The sequence below is a fragment of the Loa loa genome (genome assembly GCF_000183805.2).
Source record: "Loa loa unplaced genomic scaffold supercont3.49, whole genome shotgun sequence".
NCBI lineage: Eukaryota > Metazoa > Nematoda > Chromadorea > Rhabditida > Onchocercidae > Loa > Loa loa.
In genome coordinates, this window is record NW_018108229.1 from 206,930 (window position 1) to 228,167 (window position 21,238).

Below are 21,238 nucleotides of genomic sequence, written 5' to 3' on the forward strand. Positions count from 1 at the left end.
AAACCGGCAGTGGATAATCAAAGAAAACCTGACAGGATCCATGACCAGAGCAAGCTGGTAGGCCTTTGTCAATACCAGGACAAGGTTTACAATCTGTGCCAAAATGCCCTTTATCGCAACATAATCGCAACTTTTCGTGACAAAGCCACTTCAGGAAATCAGGGTTGGAAAATTGTTTGTGAAAGTACCAGTTTTCAATGCTTTCTTCATGTTCTTCAACTAACTGCTGACACTGCAATATCATTACAATTAATTTTGTTCTTTTAGAAACATACACTATTTCAAATAAAATGGGTACTTTTCCTGATCGAATTTTGCTGGTAGCAGTTCAGATACCTTGAACTCGACATCCTTAACATTTCTAAACTCATCCGAATCATCCAAATATTTCGTCTTGCATAAATGCTCCATAACCTCTACCAATCTTGTTTCACTAAAGCAACAAAGATTATACAGAGCTATAAACTTTTAGTAAATATTTAATCCCCAAATTTTACCGTAAAAATTCCCGTTTGAAAGAAAAGCAAAAAGTCCACAGAAAAACTACCTTAACTTTATGAATATTAATCGATTTTCCTCACTCTCCGTTATTAGTTTACACATTTGTAAACTATGACTCCACGAACTAGTCTTTTACATTTAGCGGAAAACCTTTAAACAATCTGTACTAGGACAAGTTTGGTTAGAATACCAAAAAGCTCACTTGGATTTGGAAAGTACTCACAAAGCCTAAACATCACAACGTGACACAACCAAAGTTAGCTATTAAAAGTAGAAATTTTATCCAAAATAATTTTGACATAGGAAAATTCTAAAAATATGGACGAACCTTTTGGAAAACTTTCCTAACTTTCTCTCCTCCCAATCAGTATTTCCACCAGCAAAGTGCTGATTCTCCGTTTTTTTCATACCCTGCAAAATAGACCAGTTTTATGTATAAATAACATCTATCTCAAACAAACAATTAGTTCTTAAATGACAACCCTCTCCACCAAACCAACAATCTGCAGCGGTTGATGTAAAAAAAACTTCCCAACATCCTGGGACGTATATTACATTGTCAAAATGTCAAATAACACTTGGCAACTTTGTCAGTTTTGAATAGTACCAGCCATTATGAAACAAACCGCTTTGAATGTTTCCACAACAAGCGAGCAGTATTTACACTTATCAACGTATGCAGCGAATCCCACCGTAACCATGAAGAACATCCAATATGTCATAGAGAAAGATAAGAAACCTTGAATATTTGTACATCTTAGCATTACTGAAATGCAGTAAATAATACAAAGAAGTCGTAAAAGTCAATAACGCTAAAACTATATGAACATATGACCCCAACTGAAACGATGATCTTTCTAGCACGGTATAATCGTATTGTGCTGGAAATATCGTCATTATCAGTTGGTGTAATATGTTCTGACAATAAATGATAGCATTCGAAAGACAGTAACGAATAGCATAACGTAAAGTATTTTAATTGTACAGTGATAAAAAGCAAAAAAGGTAGTGGGAATGGAACAGCGCTAGACGACGATATGATTTGCGAAATGACGTTCACACAGGTACTGAATGATTAATTAGCAACCGAAGTGCAAACAGCTTTGCGGGCGAGTAGGAGGGCTAAGTGACTTGTTTTTTTCTTTTACATATACCTATTGTAAGATAACGGTTCATATTTCCCGGTCAATGCCTCACGTCGGATTCAAGCGGACTCACTCTAAATCATACTCCGTGTTGTCGTCTAACCCTCACTAGGTGAACTGCATGCATGCGGTGTTAAACTTCATTTATTTCTCTGACACGTTGATATCAGACTGTGCTTTTCCTTGACTTAACCTTAAGGTGGGCAAATCCTTCCCTTTCACTAAGCCTTCGTTACAGCAATGGTTGAATTCCTCTTTTCTGATCTATATCGCGTTCGGATGAACCCAAAACGATCCTTCCCTTCAGATGACGCAAACAACTGAACTTCCCCGTCTTAATTCATCCTTTCGCTCATACCGAGACGAAGTGTCAAAATTTCTATTGCAGAAGATAGAGAAAGAGACAGAATGCAGGGAAGAAGTAGGAAGAGAATTGGGCATGGAACATTCTAGAACAGGTTCGAGATTACACATTCTAAGACAGTGGTAAGGAAGAATGGCGTCCGGTTGCGAGCCCTCATTAGATCGCATCCGTCCTACCACTTATCGGTTTCGTGACAGCCTGTTTTTGTCTACAACACATACGTGTACTGATTTTGTCTATGTGCACTACTTTTTTATGGGTGTATGTTGAATACTGAACATGCAAATGCGTTTCAGTGATGTGTGCAGTATTGTTGAGATTTCGGTTTTTTGTTTTTTAATTGGACTGTGCAGTAAAGCATGGTACTACAGGCACATTGTGATTGTTCATACATTGACTGAACTAATTAAAATCAATTCTAAATGTAAAAACGGGTCCACGATACCCGGAAATATATGCATCTCCCATAACAAAAAGTAAGATCTGGGCTTCCGTAAATGGGACGTGTATTATTCACTGTATCTGTACTTTATCTTATTTTATTGTTACTATCAAAAAATATCAACAGCATGGATTTAATAATTTTCCAATAATCATTCAAAGATGGTAACACCCTTTACAGAGATTGATCAAAGTTGTCATGGTGATACGTTTTTTGCTCCCTCCTCTTCCTGACGTTATGTATTGGTTGACTTTGCATCAACTGTTGAGGAAATTGCAGTTGCTGATTCATGCTTTAACACATTAAATTGATGATTTCCAAGCTGTATGGGATTTAAAAACAGGTACGATGGCTTTTCAAAGTTAAGAATATTTAAAATTTTAGCTAATTAGACGTCGATTGGATGGACTGTTTAATGGACCTGTGATATATCAATGCACGCTAAACTCATTCATCCCATTCCTCCTTTTTCCCTGGATAAGTCTTAATGTCGTCCGCTTGTACTGCTTGCGTATATTATTTCAGATTGAGAAGTTGATCAAGTATCTCTCCCATGTATTGCTCATTAATGCCTGATATTCGTCATAACTCTGTGTTATCTGATATCCATCAGATAAGTAGAAAGCATGACTGCTTCGTCGTAAATTATTTCTTTTTCTGATCTACATCCTAGTAATGCCAAGAGCAGTGAACTGAAACCGAGTATGTGGGCTGCTTAGTAACAGTGAACATGTACTGGATAGTTTATTGGTGAGCTCGGTAAGATTTTGCCATTATATCTTGCTATACGGTTAGCAGAAATTTGGAATGTTGCAGTAGCTCCTGTTTTATTGATATTTCGCCTATAATTTTATTGATATTAATTCTGTGCAACTGTTGCTGCTGTCGATTAGCAAGTCCTGGCAGGGCTTCTGTTCTTCCAACAGGCAAATTTTAAATTGTCGATTTATGCTCACTTAAGAATTTTAGCACTTTTTACTTTCATCTAATTAACTTCATTTAGCATTATCAATCATGCCGGTGCATTTCATGCAACGTTTCACTTTGGTGATGAAGTTTTTTGATGATGATAAGCCATGAGAAACTAGTGAACCTCCTGCTTCATCCAACTTCAAAGTTTCTGTTCCTTTGCCATTTGGAATCCGTCCCACTACTATTTCCACTAATTGGTTGGTCGTATATTTCTCATATATAAACATTATTATCAGCTTTTATTTGACTGCCATTTGAATGCTCTGTTTTATGAATGTAATCACTTTTTGTCTTGTGATAAAGATGATACTTTGATACAACGAAACCCCAAACATTCTCATACCGGAAATCTTAACCTCGTTGCATGGAGTAAAAGTTCGTTTCTTGTTGTGAAAACATATAAAGTAACGATGTGCAATATCGAATGCTTCATTTTATTGTGAACTTGTCCTTTCAATGGTTTAGGAGGATTTAAGTTCATTTGACTGGTGGGACTGTCATTATATTTTTAATTCGCAAATTCTAATGCAAAAGAATTCCATCTTTTGGACCTGTCAAGATAGTACACGAAAAATCTGATAAAGCGGGCGCATGTCACTGCTTTCGGATTGTGTGTTATAAGGCTTGATAACCGAAACACTTCCAGCGTTCCAGCGAAATAGTAATCATCATCGATTGTTTATGGTCACTTGAACATTAATATTAAGAAAATTTAAGGCTCGGTAGGACATGGCGGATTTCGTACATGTGAATGAAGCAGAAAAGAAATAATCAATGCCGGCGTCATGTTTGAATGGAGTAGGAAAGGACTGCACTGAAGAGGGGATGTTATAACGTATGCCTAATTGGAGGGGGTCACTCGCGATTATAATTGTGGTAATTTGCGATTATAATTACGTACCATCAGTGATGGTGAGTAAATTATGGCAGTCATGAAGGTTTGTCTTTTCGTCCGTGATTCGTAAATTATTGTTTTTGAACTTTTTGTTTGCGGAACAAAAGTATTTGTATAAACTTGAATTTTGGTAATATTCGTAATAGGACAGCATATTGTTCCTCATTCATTATCATATTTCCTTGATAGCCGATGATTTCGTTCAGTTTTCCAGCATTTCTTAGGAATTGAAACTGTACTTAATCAATCGTGGTAGCCAATTCAATACTTGGTGAGATTAAGACAAATATGTAACTTTGGGAAAAACGGGCTGTTTACCAGAGGAAAGCCGATGAACACTGCTTAATAATTCCTTCCTATATGTTTGTAAATTTCTTTCATATATGGTTCTTGTTGCTCTGCACTCTTTAACCTAACATTACTGTGAGTTAGCCGAATGTCATTTGCCAATGGTTATGCTTGTAATTTTACCACCTATAGCGCCACGCGTACTCTCCCACTGAATTAGGGAAATAAATCACAAAGTGAAAGAAATTTTATTACAAAAACCATTCTTGAAAAGTGAACGACAGAGAATCGCAGAAGTTGGTACGCGAAAAAATTTTTATTCAGACGTTTTTCTCAGGATCGCGTTTTTGGTACTGTTACTTGATTAGAGCTCCATATGCAGCTGTTTGCAATGCTTTCCTAATTTTTTTGATTGAGCAAGAGATATATGACCATTTCCTTTTTAAATGCAAGTTTCGCGTAAAAGGACATTTTAAATGGAATAATAAAAATAAAATTTATCTACACTCTATAAATAAAAACAGAGATTGTGGTAGCATCTACGATCGTTTATTGTTTTTTAGAAATCATGAATGTTTTCTAGAGTCATGAATTTTTCTTCATTTTTTCCATTGTTATTCAACTATTTTCATTATTTCTTTATCATTTTCCTCATTACCTCATTATTCTTTATCATTTTCCTTCCTCATTAACTTTTCTTTGTTTTTCGCGAAAACTGTTAAATGAAAACTGACTGAATTGTTGTCGAGCTTTCACAGTCATGACTATGGGGTTTTTTGTTTTCCTTTTTTATCGAATTTATGGATAATTTCTTATTTGAGTAAAAGCAAGAAAATTGGCTGTTGACTATTTGGGGTGTTTGCGATTGTCGTCTGGTATAAGTCGTACGGATTTTTCCTGAGTGAGATGCTAAATTGGGTAAGAGAGGACAGAAGACTGGTTGTGCAACTGATAAAATAACACCACGCATCTACATAATGTGCTTAAATACTTTTAATCTTTTAAAGATAACTGGTTATCTGTGCTTAAAGATAATTGGTTTCTGGACAGAATTTCTGAGAAAGAAACAGAAAAAAGTAATGCGTTATGTAAACATAGTGCAAATTATGTTGTTCCCAAAAAAGCATATTGCACTCTGTATAATTTTGGCATTGTTTTTAGGATCAATCTTCATCAATGTATCACTTTTATAACATAGGTTTTCCAACATTGCTGTTGCTACTCTTAACGTCACAATTTCTGCACTGTCTCATCTATGGGCTTACAGACTGAGTTTGCTCCGTGGACTTCTTGATATTTGAAATCATGTAAAATAATATCATGACATGCTTAATGTTTGCAGTAATAGCAACAATGCTTTCGTTCAGATATATATCCAGTATAATTTTTGTTTCGAAATGGGATAGAATAAGGTTACTTTTTTTTTTTACAGTTTGACCGTGAGAAATGCGAAAACTAATTTATTAATAATGACAAAGACTGCTGTGAAAGTGGAAGAGGAGGACCGTTAACTATTCACTGGTGCTTAATCTATCAAACAATTCAAACAAGACGGTGGTTCTTTCAAAAAAGTAATTTTATCAGTTGTTCCAACTTTTCTTGGGTCTGCTTGCGTCCTCTAGAAGCTTTAAATTTTTCGCTTAAATTGCTTCGTATAAATCATTCATCTTGTTATTTTGTGTCAAGCTGACGACATAACGTTATCGTGACAGAACAGTGTATGTTGTGTAATTAACGCACCTAGTATTTTTCGTAGAATATGTTCTTGACTGAAACAGGAAACAGAGTTTCATTTTGTTTACTAAATCTCTTCATCTCTTCAGAAGAAACTTAGCTTCAATTATTTTTTACATTATCTTATCTGTGTAAAGAACTGATTTGTGAATTAACTTAGTTGAGTAATTCGAAGTATCTCAAGTATATCCTAGTATTTGCTATTCACTTCTCGGAATTACGATATTCTTAATGCCTTTGATGTGATTTGCACCCTAAACAATGTTAAACATGAGAACGAGAAGTTAGAATGAAGAAAGGATAATTAAATATACCAAAACATCAATTTTTCCATGTCCTGTTTATCGTTCACCCATTACAGGTGGTCTGTTATTAAAGTTCATCCAAGACATGACTGACTTGTAGAATTTCAGTTTTCATAAAATTTTAGTTACTCTAGCGATAGTGCACTGCTGCCCCTTAGGGTGACTCTCAAATTTCAAATAAGCCATTTATCAGTTAGTCAGGATGTTGCTGGTGTACATTAAAAACATTCAGTATCATCACTTCTGCTGATGAGACTGTCGGTCAAATTTTGGCATGAAGCATACCTCTTGAATCTGGGAGTTTAACCATTTAACTTATTACAAATGCAGCAATCTGTGCAAAATTGAGCGATTACTGTCATAAGAAAATGAAATCATTGACCTTATTTTGAGACTTGAATTTCGTGATTCTCTACATTATCTTCACATGACTCTGTTTTATCAATTTTTGTTAGGACCATCTGTTTTATATCTGGCTAGGAATGAACCTTGAAAGACTGGAACTCTAAGCTACAAGCAGCTTCATATTTCAAAGCAGAGGTGGTGACTGAAGGAAACTGGGAGCGGGATAGTCGAGTGCAAGTATCGTTAATTTCTAACCTAATCGGGAAGCAGAATTTGATTATCCTGGTGAAAGAAAGAATTAGGCGAGTAAGAGGGAACTGAGTATTGCGTCCTCTTCATATGCCTCTAATCAGCCCTGAATTGCTTAGAAGCTGTTGTGGTCTTTTCGTGTCCAGAATTATCGGTGGCAAGTACTGGCGAGTTCCTCTGCTTTTTTGTCGACCCTACTGTTTGTCTGTATCAATCCATGCGCAGTGCGTAGCAGGAAAGGTACTGTGAGAAAATGCGTGCATTAGAAAGTGCATATAGAAAACTTGTGGTCCTATCCAGGTAAGTTTTAATTATGTTTCAAATGAGAACTCATCCCGTAATCCACAGTCATATCACCTGACGCCTTAAATGGCAAACATATATCGCATGTGCTACATTGATATTGCAATAGTTGTAGTAATGCGCAAATCCTGTCATTAATTTAAAAAATGAAGGTCGTCTGATTTATCTCTTTGCTTCCGGGATAGCAATGCTGGAGGATAGTAAAAACTGATTTGTCGCTGGACGATTATCATTTCAATTATCATTTCCAGTACCCTTGCAAAGTCCTTAGTTCTGGAGTTTTGTTTTGTGTATTTTCATCGATTTTATTATGCATCTCGTATGGCGTCATAGTTTTCACATTGTTCTTTCTTTGTGTTGTTGCTTTTCTATCTTTGTCCTATCTAATTCGTCTGAATTATTGAAGACCTTTGCAAATAATATTGTACCATTCTCTCCTAGGTACTTGAAATATATAATTATCATAGCTTATTGCATTAGCCTTTTTTCTTTGAATGACAGCAGAGATGTGCAAAGTGAGCAAATGTAGCATTTATAAAAAGATAGAGAATTTATGCCAGTAGGGGTTGTATTTATGACGTTTAAAAAGAACGTTAATCCCTTTTTAAGTTCCTTAACTTTATCTTTTCCTGCCTAATTGCTTTGAAATCATTGAATTCATAGAATCATTCTCTCACTAGGCAAAAATAAAACGGTACTATGTTGTTCATAAAGTATCCTTCTACATAGAAAAAGTTCTACGTATTGAATATTTCGTTCAACCTTTTTTATACTGTTTATCTTGAATATAGAGTCAAATATATAAATCTTTCTTAGCGTGATTTACATAAATACGTTCAAGTTTGATTTACATTGAAAAGGATGATACGTAACTATTATATCACTTACTTTCGCATTGGTAACTACTGTGGTGCAAATGTATATTAACATCGTGCAATAATTTAGCATATTTTAATGAACGTTTCATTTCATAGACTATTGTCCTTTCTCTTGAATATCATCGTTTACAAATGCTCACTGGAATGAAGTGGTAGAGGATTTTATGAATGAGATACACTCTATCTTGCAGTAGTTACAAATTTAAAAAAAAAGGCCAGACAAGGAAGCTAGAGATTTCTTAAAAAATCAAACCAGTGTAGTAGTGCGAAGTCATCAGACGTCACATCCCTCAAGTTTTTTCTTTTTTTTTGAAACCGTGGGCATGTGAATCATTTTATGAGAAATCGATATCAGAAACAGATGATTCCACACTGTTACCGTCATAAAATTCTTTCCCGGTTTTTATCATCCACTTGGAACTTTGTCGATTTGCTGGTTATTATTGCGACGTGACGATTGTCATTTTAGTCCACATGATATTTCACGGTAATTATGCTTTCGTTACTAGTTTACGTTGTAAATAATAGGTGTTTGTTTTTGGTAGAGTTGTAGTAATAAAGATTTGGAGCTCTTGTGTCTTTTTTAAAACCCTGCAGACCATATGAAAAGGTTGTCATGCCGCCCATGAAAGACAAGTCAGTGCTAATTAATTAAAGAAACATTCTGTCATCTTAAAAGCTATTATGAGTGTGGAAAAACACGAAAAATAATCGTTTGAATTATTAGTGGGGAAAGGCGGTAATATAAACAGCTCGTGCAGGTATTTCCTTTTTTTGATCTTCAAATGAATCTTGTGAAAAGCTAAGCGTTATTTGCAGGCTAACTTTCAATGCTGTTCAAAATGCGATGCAGAACAGGACTATTTTTAATATCATTAAATGATATAAAGTCTACATACAGCGTGTCAGAAAAATACGAGTAAGTTGGGGGATTCGCTGATCAAAGTTCCTTTACATTTGCAACTGATGTGAAAATTCTTCAATCAATCGGTGCGGAAAAGGTGATTTGTTTGGGTTACCATGTTTACTGATTATTTATTTACTTTCAGTTTGACGGGCATTTAGAAATTTGTGCGTACGATGTGCTGCTTCGTCGTTTGTGCTGTGAATTCACTTTCTTTACTTCCTATTTCTAATGGATCTTTCTCTTCTTTCTAATGGAGCATATTGTCGAGGATTGTAATTCACTTTTGTGCTCAGGAGTTATGGACTATGTGGCACTTGAAAATCAATCAGTTGTATGTATTAGTATCCAGTTAGAGGTCGGAGGGAATTTCAAAATGCATTGAGTTTGGACGAACTGTATTTTGCACGAACTGTTTATCTGGACGGACTGCACTGTATTATTTTCTATCTCCAATTTCTGTATTCACTGTATTATTTTCTGTCTCTAATCTTGAGAAAATGTTTAGTGAAACGCGGCTTTGTTGAATATGTGAACACGTGAAAGCTTTATGGGTTTGATTTTTGATATTGATATGCAACTGATATACGCTGATCAGTTTGTTCTCAGTCCGTCTTTTTGTGAAGGACAGTTGACTAGAAATTTTCAGTGCGTCTTTGTAGTGGACTCCCGAGAAATCACTTCAATGAGTTTAATCTCAGCTTGCGCCTGAGATAAGGGCATGGTCATGAGATAGGTTGAACTGCAAATTTCTTTTAACGCTCTCACGGTATAGCGAAAGGCATTTTCGTTGATTTGATTGAGGCACAGTTAAACAGTGTTGAGAAAGGTTTGATGGAAAACTCTTCCTTTTTAGACAGCCAAGCTAATATTATAGGCACAGATTTTTGGGAGATTGTTCTTCCTTTGCTTGTTGAGAAAGTTGTTTTATTTGATTGAAATCAGAGTCGAGAATCAATAGCACAGTTTATTCAGAAATAATGACAATTTTGCGGGCCAGTTGAGAGAGACGATATATATCCAGCGGATAGATAGAATAGGTGTTTACCTTTATTCTTATTTTTATATAGTTAGAGTTGTATATATCAAGAATGCTTAAAATAACAAGATGTTTGGAAGAATTTGGAAGAACTGGCAGGTTTCCAATACAGAGTAAGCAAGTCTGCATACATGGTTAAACGAGTTAAACAAGAGGATTTATTATTCGAATTAGGAAAATATTTGTTATACTTTTGTTTGAATAAATAAATCATTTATCTACTAACAATTTTATAACATAAACAACCAACCAAAAATTTTCCTTTATGGATTTATTTAATTCGCCCGAGATATTTCTATAACACAAAAATAAAATTTGATGTATTTTTATATTATAAAAATATTTTGTGTTTTCACGACGCACAGTAACAAGAAACAACCTCAAGACGAATTCATGGATTGTTTGTAAAGAATATATCAAAGTTTAGACAGCACATGTTTCGTCTAAGTTCTCCAATGCTTATGTAGAAGCTTTATGTGCTTGTTCCCTTGTACGATCAAATTCGTTCAATTAATCCTTGGACGCTGTTCAACATATCTTTTTGTCTACACTTTTCTTGCCTTTATCAGTTATTTTCAAGCTACCTTTTGCTGTAATTTTGCTTTAAATTCCACTTCTTGCACATAATCGGTTTAAAAGCCTTGCTTTTGGACCGTAATGCATTATTTTTATTGAGTGAAGTAAATATTAAACGCTGATTGGTCAGTCTTTTTGCATTGTTACCAGTGAAACACTTGTAGTATCTTTGTTTGCTGTGGGAATTCCACGAAATATCGACAGTATTTTCTTTATCAGTGCTGCAGCTCCAAAACAACATTTTCAATTAAACTGTGTGGAGTATTTACTAATAGTAGCTGAAGAGATGGTCTTACTTCGGGTTACAAGTTTTATAATATCTGCTACTTCTGTTGTTTGTGATTATATGGTTCGAACATTATCCCAAGGTGACCGTTGTAAGATGTGCCGAAGTTCTGCAAAATATTCTGAACTAAGTAGGTGTGTTTAGACGTGTTAGCTGTAATATTATTTGTTCGTTATTTCATTTGTTGACGCGTTCGCAGTTTAAGAGATACCCCTATTTTTCTTTCTAAATCGTAGTATTCTGAGGTGATCAGCCTATTTTAAAGCATCGAGCAGACAAAGAGATACTGGTGATATAATCTAGGAAAAAATATTTTGCTGGGCCATTAAGAAGTGAATGATGACATCCGGACTGAAGTAGAAGATTTCGGTTAACTTGCTTCTATTCAATTGAGCTTGAATGTGCGTTGACCTTTAATTCCGTGAATTCGTATTGACAGTGACAGAAAATCATTTTCATAAATCTTGCGTTTTACCTTGTTGTGTTTTTTCGACTCCTCGTTTTCATCATTTAGCATCTTATCAACCTTGTTCTTCTTTTTCCTACTTTCTCGTCGCATAGTTGTTTAGCCTTCCGCCAGCTGGTATTTTTGTGTAAGTTTCGCTAAAAACTTTTGCGAACCTGCTCATCTATTTATTTCGCCCGCTTTTATCCATACCCGTTGGAAAATTTCATTTCATAATCAATAATCAACAGGACCTCTTAGCCATTGGCAGGAATTACTGTTTCGAACTTCATCTACCTACAAATTCAGGAATCTATCAGAAAATTAGTTTAAACATCTGTGATTCACGTATGCGAAGAACGCCGCTCTACTCGCTTCTGCACATACAATTTATTACTAAATTTTCTCTTTCAAAGCTTGTTCTATCCGTAATTAGATTGTGAATCGCTCGACTCATAATGCTGTTAACTGTTGCTCACTTTTCTCTACGAAGAGAATGTTCAATCTTTCATTTATAGTTTCACGATGTTTTTTGAGTACATTTGGTGTTTCGAAAAGCGCTGCTTTCTGTGGTAATTTGCTTTTAGTCGTGGCATTCCTGCAACAGGCATTCCTGCACATGTAGTTTCTGAATAAGCGATGCGATATCGTTTTAAAGCCAATCGGACTTGTATTTCAGGTAAAAAAGAGAGATTCAGTGGTCGTGTAATGGACGAGGCGAAGAATATGGCATTGTTGTTTTTCATGGACCATTTAATGCAAAAGAATGGTCGGCGCACAATCCATGATCTCAGCTGCCAATTCGGTGCACGTGGTTTCACGGCAGAAATGCGCAATGCGGTTGGTACCACACAAGAAGGTCTCACCGATTTCCTTAATCAGCATCCTTCGCTGTTTACTGTTGAAGGTGATCAGGTAAATCACTAATCAATTTAATGCAGTATAACGATCTCCAAACAGTTTTGTAAAGGTTCATTAGGCATACAGAGTCATTATATTTATTTTCTCTTTTAAGGTAACGAAATAAGTTCTGCATAGGCGGTAGTTGAACTGACTAATGCCTTCTTGACAATGACTTCATTTAGCCTATATTTATGAGTTATCAACTTTCGCTGATCTTCGATCGATTGATTTTAATTTACTTAAAAATCACTTCCATGTTTTTACTTAGCTCTAAATGAGAATGAACGTGTAGGCATATTCGTGCGTAATGGTTTTGTCACTTCTTTGTTTTTGATTTTTCCAATGTTTAGTTGCAGTTTCACATTAAGCATTTGATTTAAAAAGCTTGATTTTTTTAGGTTTGTTTAAATGGATTTGGTGATATGACAGTGAAGAATAATCCTTTATTGCAAGCAACTGCAAATACTAGGAATCGTGATTATGTGAAGGAAGCGGTGCAATTTTTTGAAACAAAACTACAGAAGTTTGGACCGGAGTTGCAGGAATGTCTTGTTTACTACACGACTTTTTCATAAATGCAAAAGTGCTCCGTTGGGAACAACGAGTCATTTTCACTCTTATTATAATATCAGCCATAATTTGAAAAAAGTGTAGTTTAGATTGCAGAGACTGAATTCATATTTTTATTTGCTCACATTCAAGTAAGTATTTTGAGACATTAGGAATTTTGTTATGCTTTAGTGACTGTTCATTTAGATTATTCCAAATACATTTGCAGATTAAAAGTTTGCTCGGTCATCGTTCACAAGCGGCACCTGAAGTACGTCTGGTATCTGGTAGGCATCTAAAGGATTTCTGCGAGTTCCTTCAATCGCAGAGTGATCACTTTGTGGTTGAAGGAGATCGAGTTCGGCTGAAAAATATGCCGGAACCTAGTAATGCTGGTATTGAATTGGATGATGAAGGAAAACCCTTAGCTGGTGTCAAAGCCAAACAAGCGGCTGTTGAATATCTTAGATCCGTTGTGGAGCAGGTTTTTTCCATAGCCTTTAAATTTAAAGCATAATATTTTGCAGTTCAATATTGCGCAGTTGAAAGCGATGGTCATTTATGGTTTACTTTTTAATAGTGGTTAGGATGTTATTAATTTCTGAACACTGGAAGAATTATGATCTGTTTTCTTGCGGAATTGTAAAAAAGCTGGTTTTGAAAAAACAAATCCTTTTGTGCTTTTGAAACCGAAAATGAAAGCATTATCCATGTTAGAAATCCCAATTTGTAGAATGATGAACAGCCGGTACCAATGGATGCATTTTATCAAAAATTTTGCGATCGTTTCTCTCATACCATTAGACAGGAAGTAGCAACCAATCCGAAGGAATTACTGCAGTTTTTGAAGCTTAATCGCAACGTATTTTTCATTAGATCTAATAAGGTTATTTTTGCGAGGAAAATTGTCGTTTACTTTGCTTGCTGTTTAGCTAAAAATGCAAGAATTTTTTTCTTGCTCGCTGTTTGGTGTATTGAACTGTTTTAGCCCTTTAATAGAGTGATTATTTTAGCAGGAATTATTAGGGTAATCATTTGTCGTTACTTTCCATCAAAATTTTCTTCGAGTACGATATGATTCTAGTTTTAAATTTCGTTCTTCACTAGGTTTCGCTTGTGAAAAATCGCGCTTCAGAGGATGGTTCAGAAAGTGGCTCCACTGAAAGTTCAGAAATTGAAAATAATAATAGCCATCTAAATCATAATGCTATCAATCGAATCAATCTTGTTAAAGCCTTGAAACCTGCGCAGGTACCGAGTCTTTTTATCACTCCTCTAGCTTTTCTGTGGCACATCTGTTCAGTAATATTTATAAACTTTGTCACCGCAATATTTAGTTTTGTAACTTAATATAGTCAAGTTCGTGGAAGGATTTTTTAGGAATCGGTGTCATCGATAAATGCGGAAATTGATAATATGGAAGAACGAGTTGTTGGTGTTGATTTCAAGACTGTTATCCTTGGCGTACAAGGAGAAGAGTTCCTGTCTCTGATCGTATTGGCAACGACCACGCAAATCGTTGTTTTCGATGTTGTTCACAGTGACACCATATTACTAGAAAGTGGTGTTAAGGAAATTTTAGAATCTGAAAAAATTATTAAGGTATATTTTATTGTACCTCATAGAGATTTTGTAATCCTTAGTTTGTATTTCACGGAGTTCCTTGTAATCATTTCGAATGACTAGACTTTGTGATACAGAAATGACACAAAACTTGGTTCCATCATCCTAGAATTGAAGTGTTTGAGAAGTATCAAACTGCTAATAATTTAAGGCTTTAATGAAGCATAGAAGATACTGTTTTGCTATTTCATGTTGACCTGCGAAGTCCAAGTAGTTCCTAATCGATTATCTACCGGTGGATTGGGTTTGATTGCAAACGTCATAAACGTCTTCTGCAAGATCAATGCGCAACTCTTCCAACGTGCGATCATACCATCATTAAGAGACTATACTTGTGTTCTGATTGTGCGATTGGTCTTGGTAGTTAATTTGCCAACTGAAGCATGGGTGTAAATCCTATGTTAACTTTTCTTACATGTTTAGTTTCTCAGGTAATTCATGACGCCAAGAGAGTGGCCACTTTGCTTGCTCATCGTTATGCCATCAATCTTAGAAAAATCTTCGATACCCAGGTAAGTTCGTATTTTTATACTACTTCAAGTGACAGACCACGTGAATTGTTTTACTTTTAATTTGTAGTTGACTGCAAAATCGATAAGATCTTTGGGCTCAATTTTCTGTGACAGGTAGCCCATGCGATATTGCAACATGAGAAATTTGGTAAAGCTTTGACGGATATGCATACAGTATCTTTCCGAAATCTTCAAAGGATTTACTATCCACAGTCAATTATGATGTCAGATACAACGCCAAGGAAACTCAGTCATTCGCCAAGGTTCAAGATTTATTATCTATCTGTATCTGAAATGTTATTAATTAATGATGCTTTTTTTCGAGAAATAAAGTATTTCCCGTAAAATTGTTTCAGTTGGGGTCTAAGACCGATAACGGAGGATTTTCTAGTGACTGTGGTTGAGGAAGCGCACTGTCTTGTAACGGTATTGTATCGTATGATGAGTGGTATTTTGCCAAAGCATCTTTTGGCACTCTTTGAGGAGAAGTGTCTGAAAGGGCTGATACCGAATGCAAATCGACCACCACCGGCAGTATTCCAAACCAACGGTACGACCACACCATTTAGGTCAACAAGGAGAGGGGTTGCAACACCAATTGTCAGCAGCGTCGTCGTTCCAAATACTCTTTCACCGCGACAAGTAAGCGATGCCTCAACGCAGACATTTTCCACTGGCGAAATCAATGTTCTCAGTGTGTACTACGACAGTTAACTTCTTTATACTGATTAACCAATTGGTCATCTAATTAAATTACACTCAAAAAGACCAGTAATGAAATGCTCATCTTACTGTGACATTGCTGAAACTTGTATGCTGGTATTTACGGTAGTAATACTATAGAGCACTGTTCCTCGTGGTATTCCTTTATTTTTTAAATTTTGCTATAGCTCATATTTTCCAGTTACTTCCCAGAGATTTTTCAGTTTTTTTTTTCCATGACTCATGTCATGTCTACCTGATATTCGGTATCCTTCTTACCATGTATTACTCAATGCTTCCTGCTCTATCTCTTTTATATGCGTACGTATCATCTTTACCTTTTCATATTTTTTTTTGAGTTCCAGTTGAAGTAGTGGTCCACTCCGCTGCTTGCATAAATTAAGGTATTATGATACAGATTCTCCACTTTTTTTTTTGTTGTAAGCGATCAGAAGTGGATGATGTGATGAGGGGATTCCAGAATTATCATGCGTACCATTCTATCTCCGATTTTTCGAATCTTGTTGTCCGCAAGTACCAAGTTTATTTTTTAAAGCTTCAATAAATTTGGGAATTTCGATTTTAAGTTTTGAGTAAGGACGTAACCGTCCTTAAGGAAAGAAATCTTTTAAGCTTGAAATTATTTAACAAATCTTTGGCTTATGAATTGAACATGCCGATCAGTTTAATTTTGTAACTGTTGCTACATCGTGTTATTTTCCTATCTTTCTGTCTGATTTGATTAACACATGAAAAATAGTTTTCTTCGGTGTTTACCACATTCATAGCACATTTATGAGTTATCTTTTAATAATGTAATTCGGACACTTTTTCCTTAAGGCTGTAAGAAAAAACCATCAATACTCTGATTTAATTCTAATCGAAAATTAGTGGAAATAGTTTTCGAACTTTCAGCGCAAAGACTTTTGAAATCAGTTGTATTAATACGTTTGTAGAGGAAATTTCGTGTTTACTGCTTGTTGCTTGTTAAGTAAATTTCGAAGCTACAGAAATGTGTAGTGGTAATATAGGAATAATTGATGAGAGAACTAGAATGACTAGAAAATGTAGGTCAAAAATGAAAATTATGGCACAATCCGTTAAGTAATTGATGGATATGGCTGATAATTGCGTCAACATCGTAGCATGTTATAATTTGATTTAGTGGGTAATGATGATTTATCTGCTGCTGTCGATAACGCAGAGGAGCTATCAGTACGAAATCGAAATTGGCGTCTTATTAGCACTGTATCCCGTTGTTTACGTCGCACCATCTGCATCGGCCGTCTGTATACCAAATAGTAACACATTTCGCACACTAATTCAACAATTTCCATCACTGCAAAATCAGTTTTTGGTTTAATGTCTTGCTGATAAGGTTTTTTTTCTAATGCCTGATGATAACTCATACAAGCGGGGGTTTCACTGCTTACTTGTTATGATTGAGAAGCCAATCCAGAGACCGATATTGCCGCCAAAATCGGAGAATAAATTCACAATCTGAAATAGATCTTTCATATTCATGTCTGCATTTTTAAAGCTTGTGGTGCGAAAACCATCATCGATTGATTCTTGAGAAGGGTTATTCTGTGTTAACAACATCTGGTATAAGAAAGTTGGACTAATGGAACTTGAGAAAAAAAGTCGCATAGTCCGAAAGTAGCTGGGGACAATTGTGAGCTAGTTTTGTTGATGCAGCGTCATTAAATGCGTATTCTCTTGTTTTAACGCTTACTACTTGAAACATTGCTAAACATTCAGAAACAGGAAGGAGAAATTTTGGAACGAACCGAGTATCCAGCAGTTTCGCGAAGTGTTTCAAAATTGAGCTGCTCGTAGTAAATTTCGATGTATGCTGTATTTTTTCTAAATTAATATATTTTTCACAAAAACTCTACTTCAAAAGCTTGCTTGAGAGATAACAGACATTTGGCAAAGACAATGAACAAAGAATACAAGTTAAATGAACCTATAGTATTCCGTACAAGCTCGGGAATCATTTGCAATGTCGACAACGGCTGGACATTCTACACCAATGATAAAATTTTTCGCTGGCCAAGAAGCTGCGGAGTATGCTGTTTCAAAGACGTTTTCGTTGCATGGTTGCACACATTCACAATTTTGCTGTATATGATGGAAACCACCAGAGTGTTGAGTAAAGTTACGCAAGCAACTACCTACAAGTTTTACACAATATACAGGTATTGGTTGACTTGAACTGCACTTCGTCTAGTAGATTAAAGCAGAAATTCTGTTCGTCAAAGTCTTTCGAGAAAGAAGTAATAAAAATATTGATCGAGTCACTTTAGTGCCAAGTACTTTATCCATTACCATTACTGACAAAATAATGAAGCGCATTATGTGCTATTGCTATAGCACTGAATTTATTTGTTTCTACGCAAAAGTTCGGTATCAAATAAAAATGTTTCCCAAAACAGCTATTTCTGCTCACGTTCGGTAGAATTTTTAACGTTGCATGGATGACAGTCGTCAGAAGGTAGGGGAAATCGTGGATCTCCACAACCACATCTCTCTAGTACTGTATGTTGAAAGCAATTACGGTAGCAACCCTAAAATGAATAAAATAATATCAGTTAAATTATTGCTTTGTTTCACAATTTATAGCTTCAAGATACTAAAGTTGAGATTAATTGACTAATGAAACATGACCTCCGGTGAGTAACGTTCCGCATAAATATAACCAGTAGGCCTGAACGTATCACTACACATTCCATAGGGTGCATCCAGGCGATGTAATACCTTCTGAAACATGGATGCTCGATACAATGGCCTTCTGCATGAGATAATTTGATAATCACGATTTTCACAATAATCTGCTGCTAACCGTTTTCAGACCAAACGATGAGACCACTCCAGTTGGCGCACTGTACCCGAATGTATCCGGAAAGGGTTCTTGATCCTGAAAGAATTCGAATGTTTCATTGTCGTATCATGTTTTCCATTCAATTCTTCAATTACCTGTTCATGCACAACAAGTCGAACACCAGCTGCCTCGGTTGTTGGCAAGTAATCACTTTGATTTACATTCAACAATAGACGCAGCCCATACATCGGTCCTAAAAATAGGCTACCAAACTCATCAGTTCACTTCCTCCATATATATAATGATCCGCTGGAAACGGGTTCCACATACAGAAATCCTTAATGACGTTATTTTCTTTAGCGGTCATTCCATGATTTTCTTTGATTTTACAGCAACATGTTCGGTTATGGTAAAATGCAAGGTCAGATGGATGGCCTCCAACAATAATATCCCTATTGTACTGTCAAGCTGATTATGATATCATTAAAGCTGCTTGCTGAAACAGTGATACTAACCAGCGCGACTGTTTTTCAGTTCAACAGAATCATTGAAATTGAATGTGTAACAGTTACCGTATTCAGGATCCATATGTAACTTGAAATCTCTGAAGAAACAGTTTTATGAGATATATGGCTTTATTTTTCAAAATAAACTGTGGTATAAATTCTTATGTAAGCGATCATGTTCGACAACGGTTGATTAAAAATTTTCATAAACGGAAGATTAAAACAAACCTTTCGAGGTTGCAGTCTTCACTGTTGAATGAACAACGAAGTACAAATTCTTCAAGTGTATAGGATAAGTTCCGACGTATTTCAAATGACAGTGCAGCAACCATAAATATTAAGTTCTCTTTCGCCTTGGCCGTCATAGCAGCTGGATCTTGTCTCTCCTTCAAATAGATTATTTTTCGAAATTAGAATTTTTCATCGATTATGTCAAATTGAATAAAATTATCTGTTCATTCACTCTAGCGTAGCTTTCAAATGATCTACGATGATATGTTGTATATTGGTATCATAGGATTCAGAAGGTTTATAAAGTCAATCGTTTGATTATTCCGTCCAGATGAACTGGTTAAGCTGCCGATACTTCAGACCAACTCGTCTTTTTTGGCAATTATGAGTATGGGACATTAGATAGTGAAGAGGGTAAATAATTGCAAGAAAGCAAGTTCCGATTAAAACAAACAGTCATGCCAAAAGCTTCGGCAAGTTCCAAAGAAGTGATGGGTGATTGAGTGATTGCTAAGACGGTATAGTTGTTCGGATCCCACCAGCGGATATCATCTTTCGGCACGATGACGCAGTTATTGGAAACAAATTGGCACAAGCATTTGTAGCTATTAGCTGATTGTAAGGTGGTCGAATTAGGCCGATCTGGATCATCACATGTCTTCGACAATGAGCAATCAAAACATTGCTGTAAATTTCATGTGAGTATTGTTGAGTACACTCAATTTTTTCCAGAAATAAATGCTTTTGAGGAAGAATACATATCACCTTTTCTGTCCACGTGATTGTGGGATAGCATGGCCAAATATTACCAGTATTTATATCTTCGAAACATATGCACACTGTTGCATTTCTCTGTAATTATCAAGACCATTAATAACATTGTATATGCAAAACTTCCTTGTCCAAAGAGAAAAGTTCTTAAGCAGAAGGAGAACGAAGCGTTAAAATCCTCACCAGCAAAGGATTTCGTTGAGGAACACAGTGATCATGTAACTGCATACAATTACATCGAACAAAAACAGGGGCATAACTAACTTCACGTCTTTTTCTCATCGGAGTATTTGAATGAGTCGTTGAACCTTTATAATGATTAATTCTCTCTTCCCAAATGTCTAGCTGTAATGTGGAAGCTTTTGAAAGCCAACATGTTAAGGCTCAAAATTGTCCTCAAATTGCCAAATCAATGCAAATCTTCAAATTTTCACTTGAATATTCCAGTTCAGCATGAAATTCAAAAATTGAAGTACCTAATACCCTGAAATTCTTTTTCGGTAAGATCCAATTAAACACCGTGTTCATTGGTTCATTCGTGTAAAATTTTATACATATAATCAGAAGTATACCATAATATAAACTCACTCCTTCAGAAATTGTTTCGTACTTTCTCAATTCGCTGTTTTTGAAGGCATTCAGGTTGCATACAGTTGCTGCAGGAAAGGGTGCTGAAAACATAATTGTTAAGTTAATAATGGCACTGATATACTACGCACATCTTCTCTACTCCTTTTTGTTGGTGTAATTTTGCATCAGTATTTTCCCATATATTTGTAGATTTACTTATTGGTCGTTGTTCAACACGAAGTTTGCAAGCAGTCTATCTTTTAAATCACAATTTTATTAAGAAAATTAATATAAATGAACAAGAATATGAGTATGGAGGGCGCAGAAGAGCAGCAACATGGAAGAAGAATGCACTGCCTATATAATATATAATATA

The 21,238-nt window shown here is 35.6% G+C and overlaps 3 protein-coding genes across 3 annotated transcripts in view; 1 reads left to right on the plus strand and 2 right to left on the minus strand.

Annotated features, from left to right (window-relative positions):
- LOAG_17204 (latent transforming growth factor beta binding protein 4) overlaps positions 1-1,273 on the minus strand; it is a 4,219-nt gene extending 2,946 nt beyond the window's left edge. The window contains exons 1-4 of the mRNA XM_020449866.1: positions 1,128-1,273; positions 830-912; positions 337-433; positions 29-232 (exon numbers count right to left, since the gene is read on the minus strand). Of these exons, the coding sequence (XP_020306553.1) occupies positions 29-232; positions 337-433; positions 830-912; positions 1,128-1,265 (522 nt within the window). The 5' untranslated portion in view covers positions 1,266-1,273. The remainder of the gene's footprint in view (positions 1-28; positions 233-336; positions 434-829; positions 913-1,127) is intronic.
- An 8,064-nt stretch (positions 1,274-9,337) lies between these two features.
- LOAG_05240 (3'-5' exonuclease) lies at positions 9,338-15,972 on the plus strand (the record flags this gene model as incomplete). The annotated part of the gene is made up of 10 exons (XM_020446795.1): positions 9,338-9,422; positions 12,351-12,586; positions 12,973-13,125; positions 13,353-13,607; positions 13,857-14,009; positions 14,231-14,374; positions 14,504-14,725; positions 15,178-15,258; positions 15,373-15,521; positions 15,615-15,972. Exons 2-10 carry the CDS (start codon positions 12,380-12,382, stop codon positions 15,970-15,972), a joined length of 1,722 nt encoding a protein of 573 aa, XP_020302906.1. The 5' UTR covers positions 9,338-9,422; positions 12,351-12,379.
- A 946-nt stretch (positions 15,973-16,918) lies between these two features.
- Positions 16,919-21,238, minus strand: part of LOAG_05241 (degenerin unc-8) — a gene marked incomplete at its 5' end in the record, with an annotated part of 5,686 nt that continues 1,366 nt past the window's right edge. The window contains 14 exons of the mRNA XM_020446796.1: positions 16,919-17,299; positions 17,394-17,460; positions 17,751-17,826; positions 17,930-18,137; positions 18,413-18,530; positions 18,631-18,723; positions 18,806-18,880; positions 18,940-19,037; positions 19,300-19,388; positions 19,519-19,676; positions 19,976-20,206; positions 20,287-20,373; positions 20,476-20,637; positions 20,881-20,963. Coding sequence (XP_020302907.1) covers positions 17,094-17,299; positions 17,394-17,460; positions 17,751-17,826; positions 17,930-18,137; positions 18,413-18,530; positions 18,631-18,723; positions 18,806-18,880; positions 18,940-19,037; positions 19,300-19,388; positions 19,519-19,676; positions 19,976-20,206; positions 20,287-20,373; positions 20,476-20,637; positions 20,881-20,963 — 1,751 coding nt within the window. The 3' untranslated portion in view covers positions 16,919-17,093. The remainder of the gene's footprint in view (positions 17,300-17,393; positions 17,461-17,750; positions 17,827-17,929; positions 18,138-18,412; positions 18,531-18,630; positions 18,724-18,805; positions 18,881-18,939; positions 19,038-19,299; positions 19,389-19,518; positions 19,677-19,975; positions 20,207-20,286; positions 20,374-20,475; positions 20,638-20,880; positions 20,964-21,238) is intronic.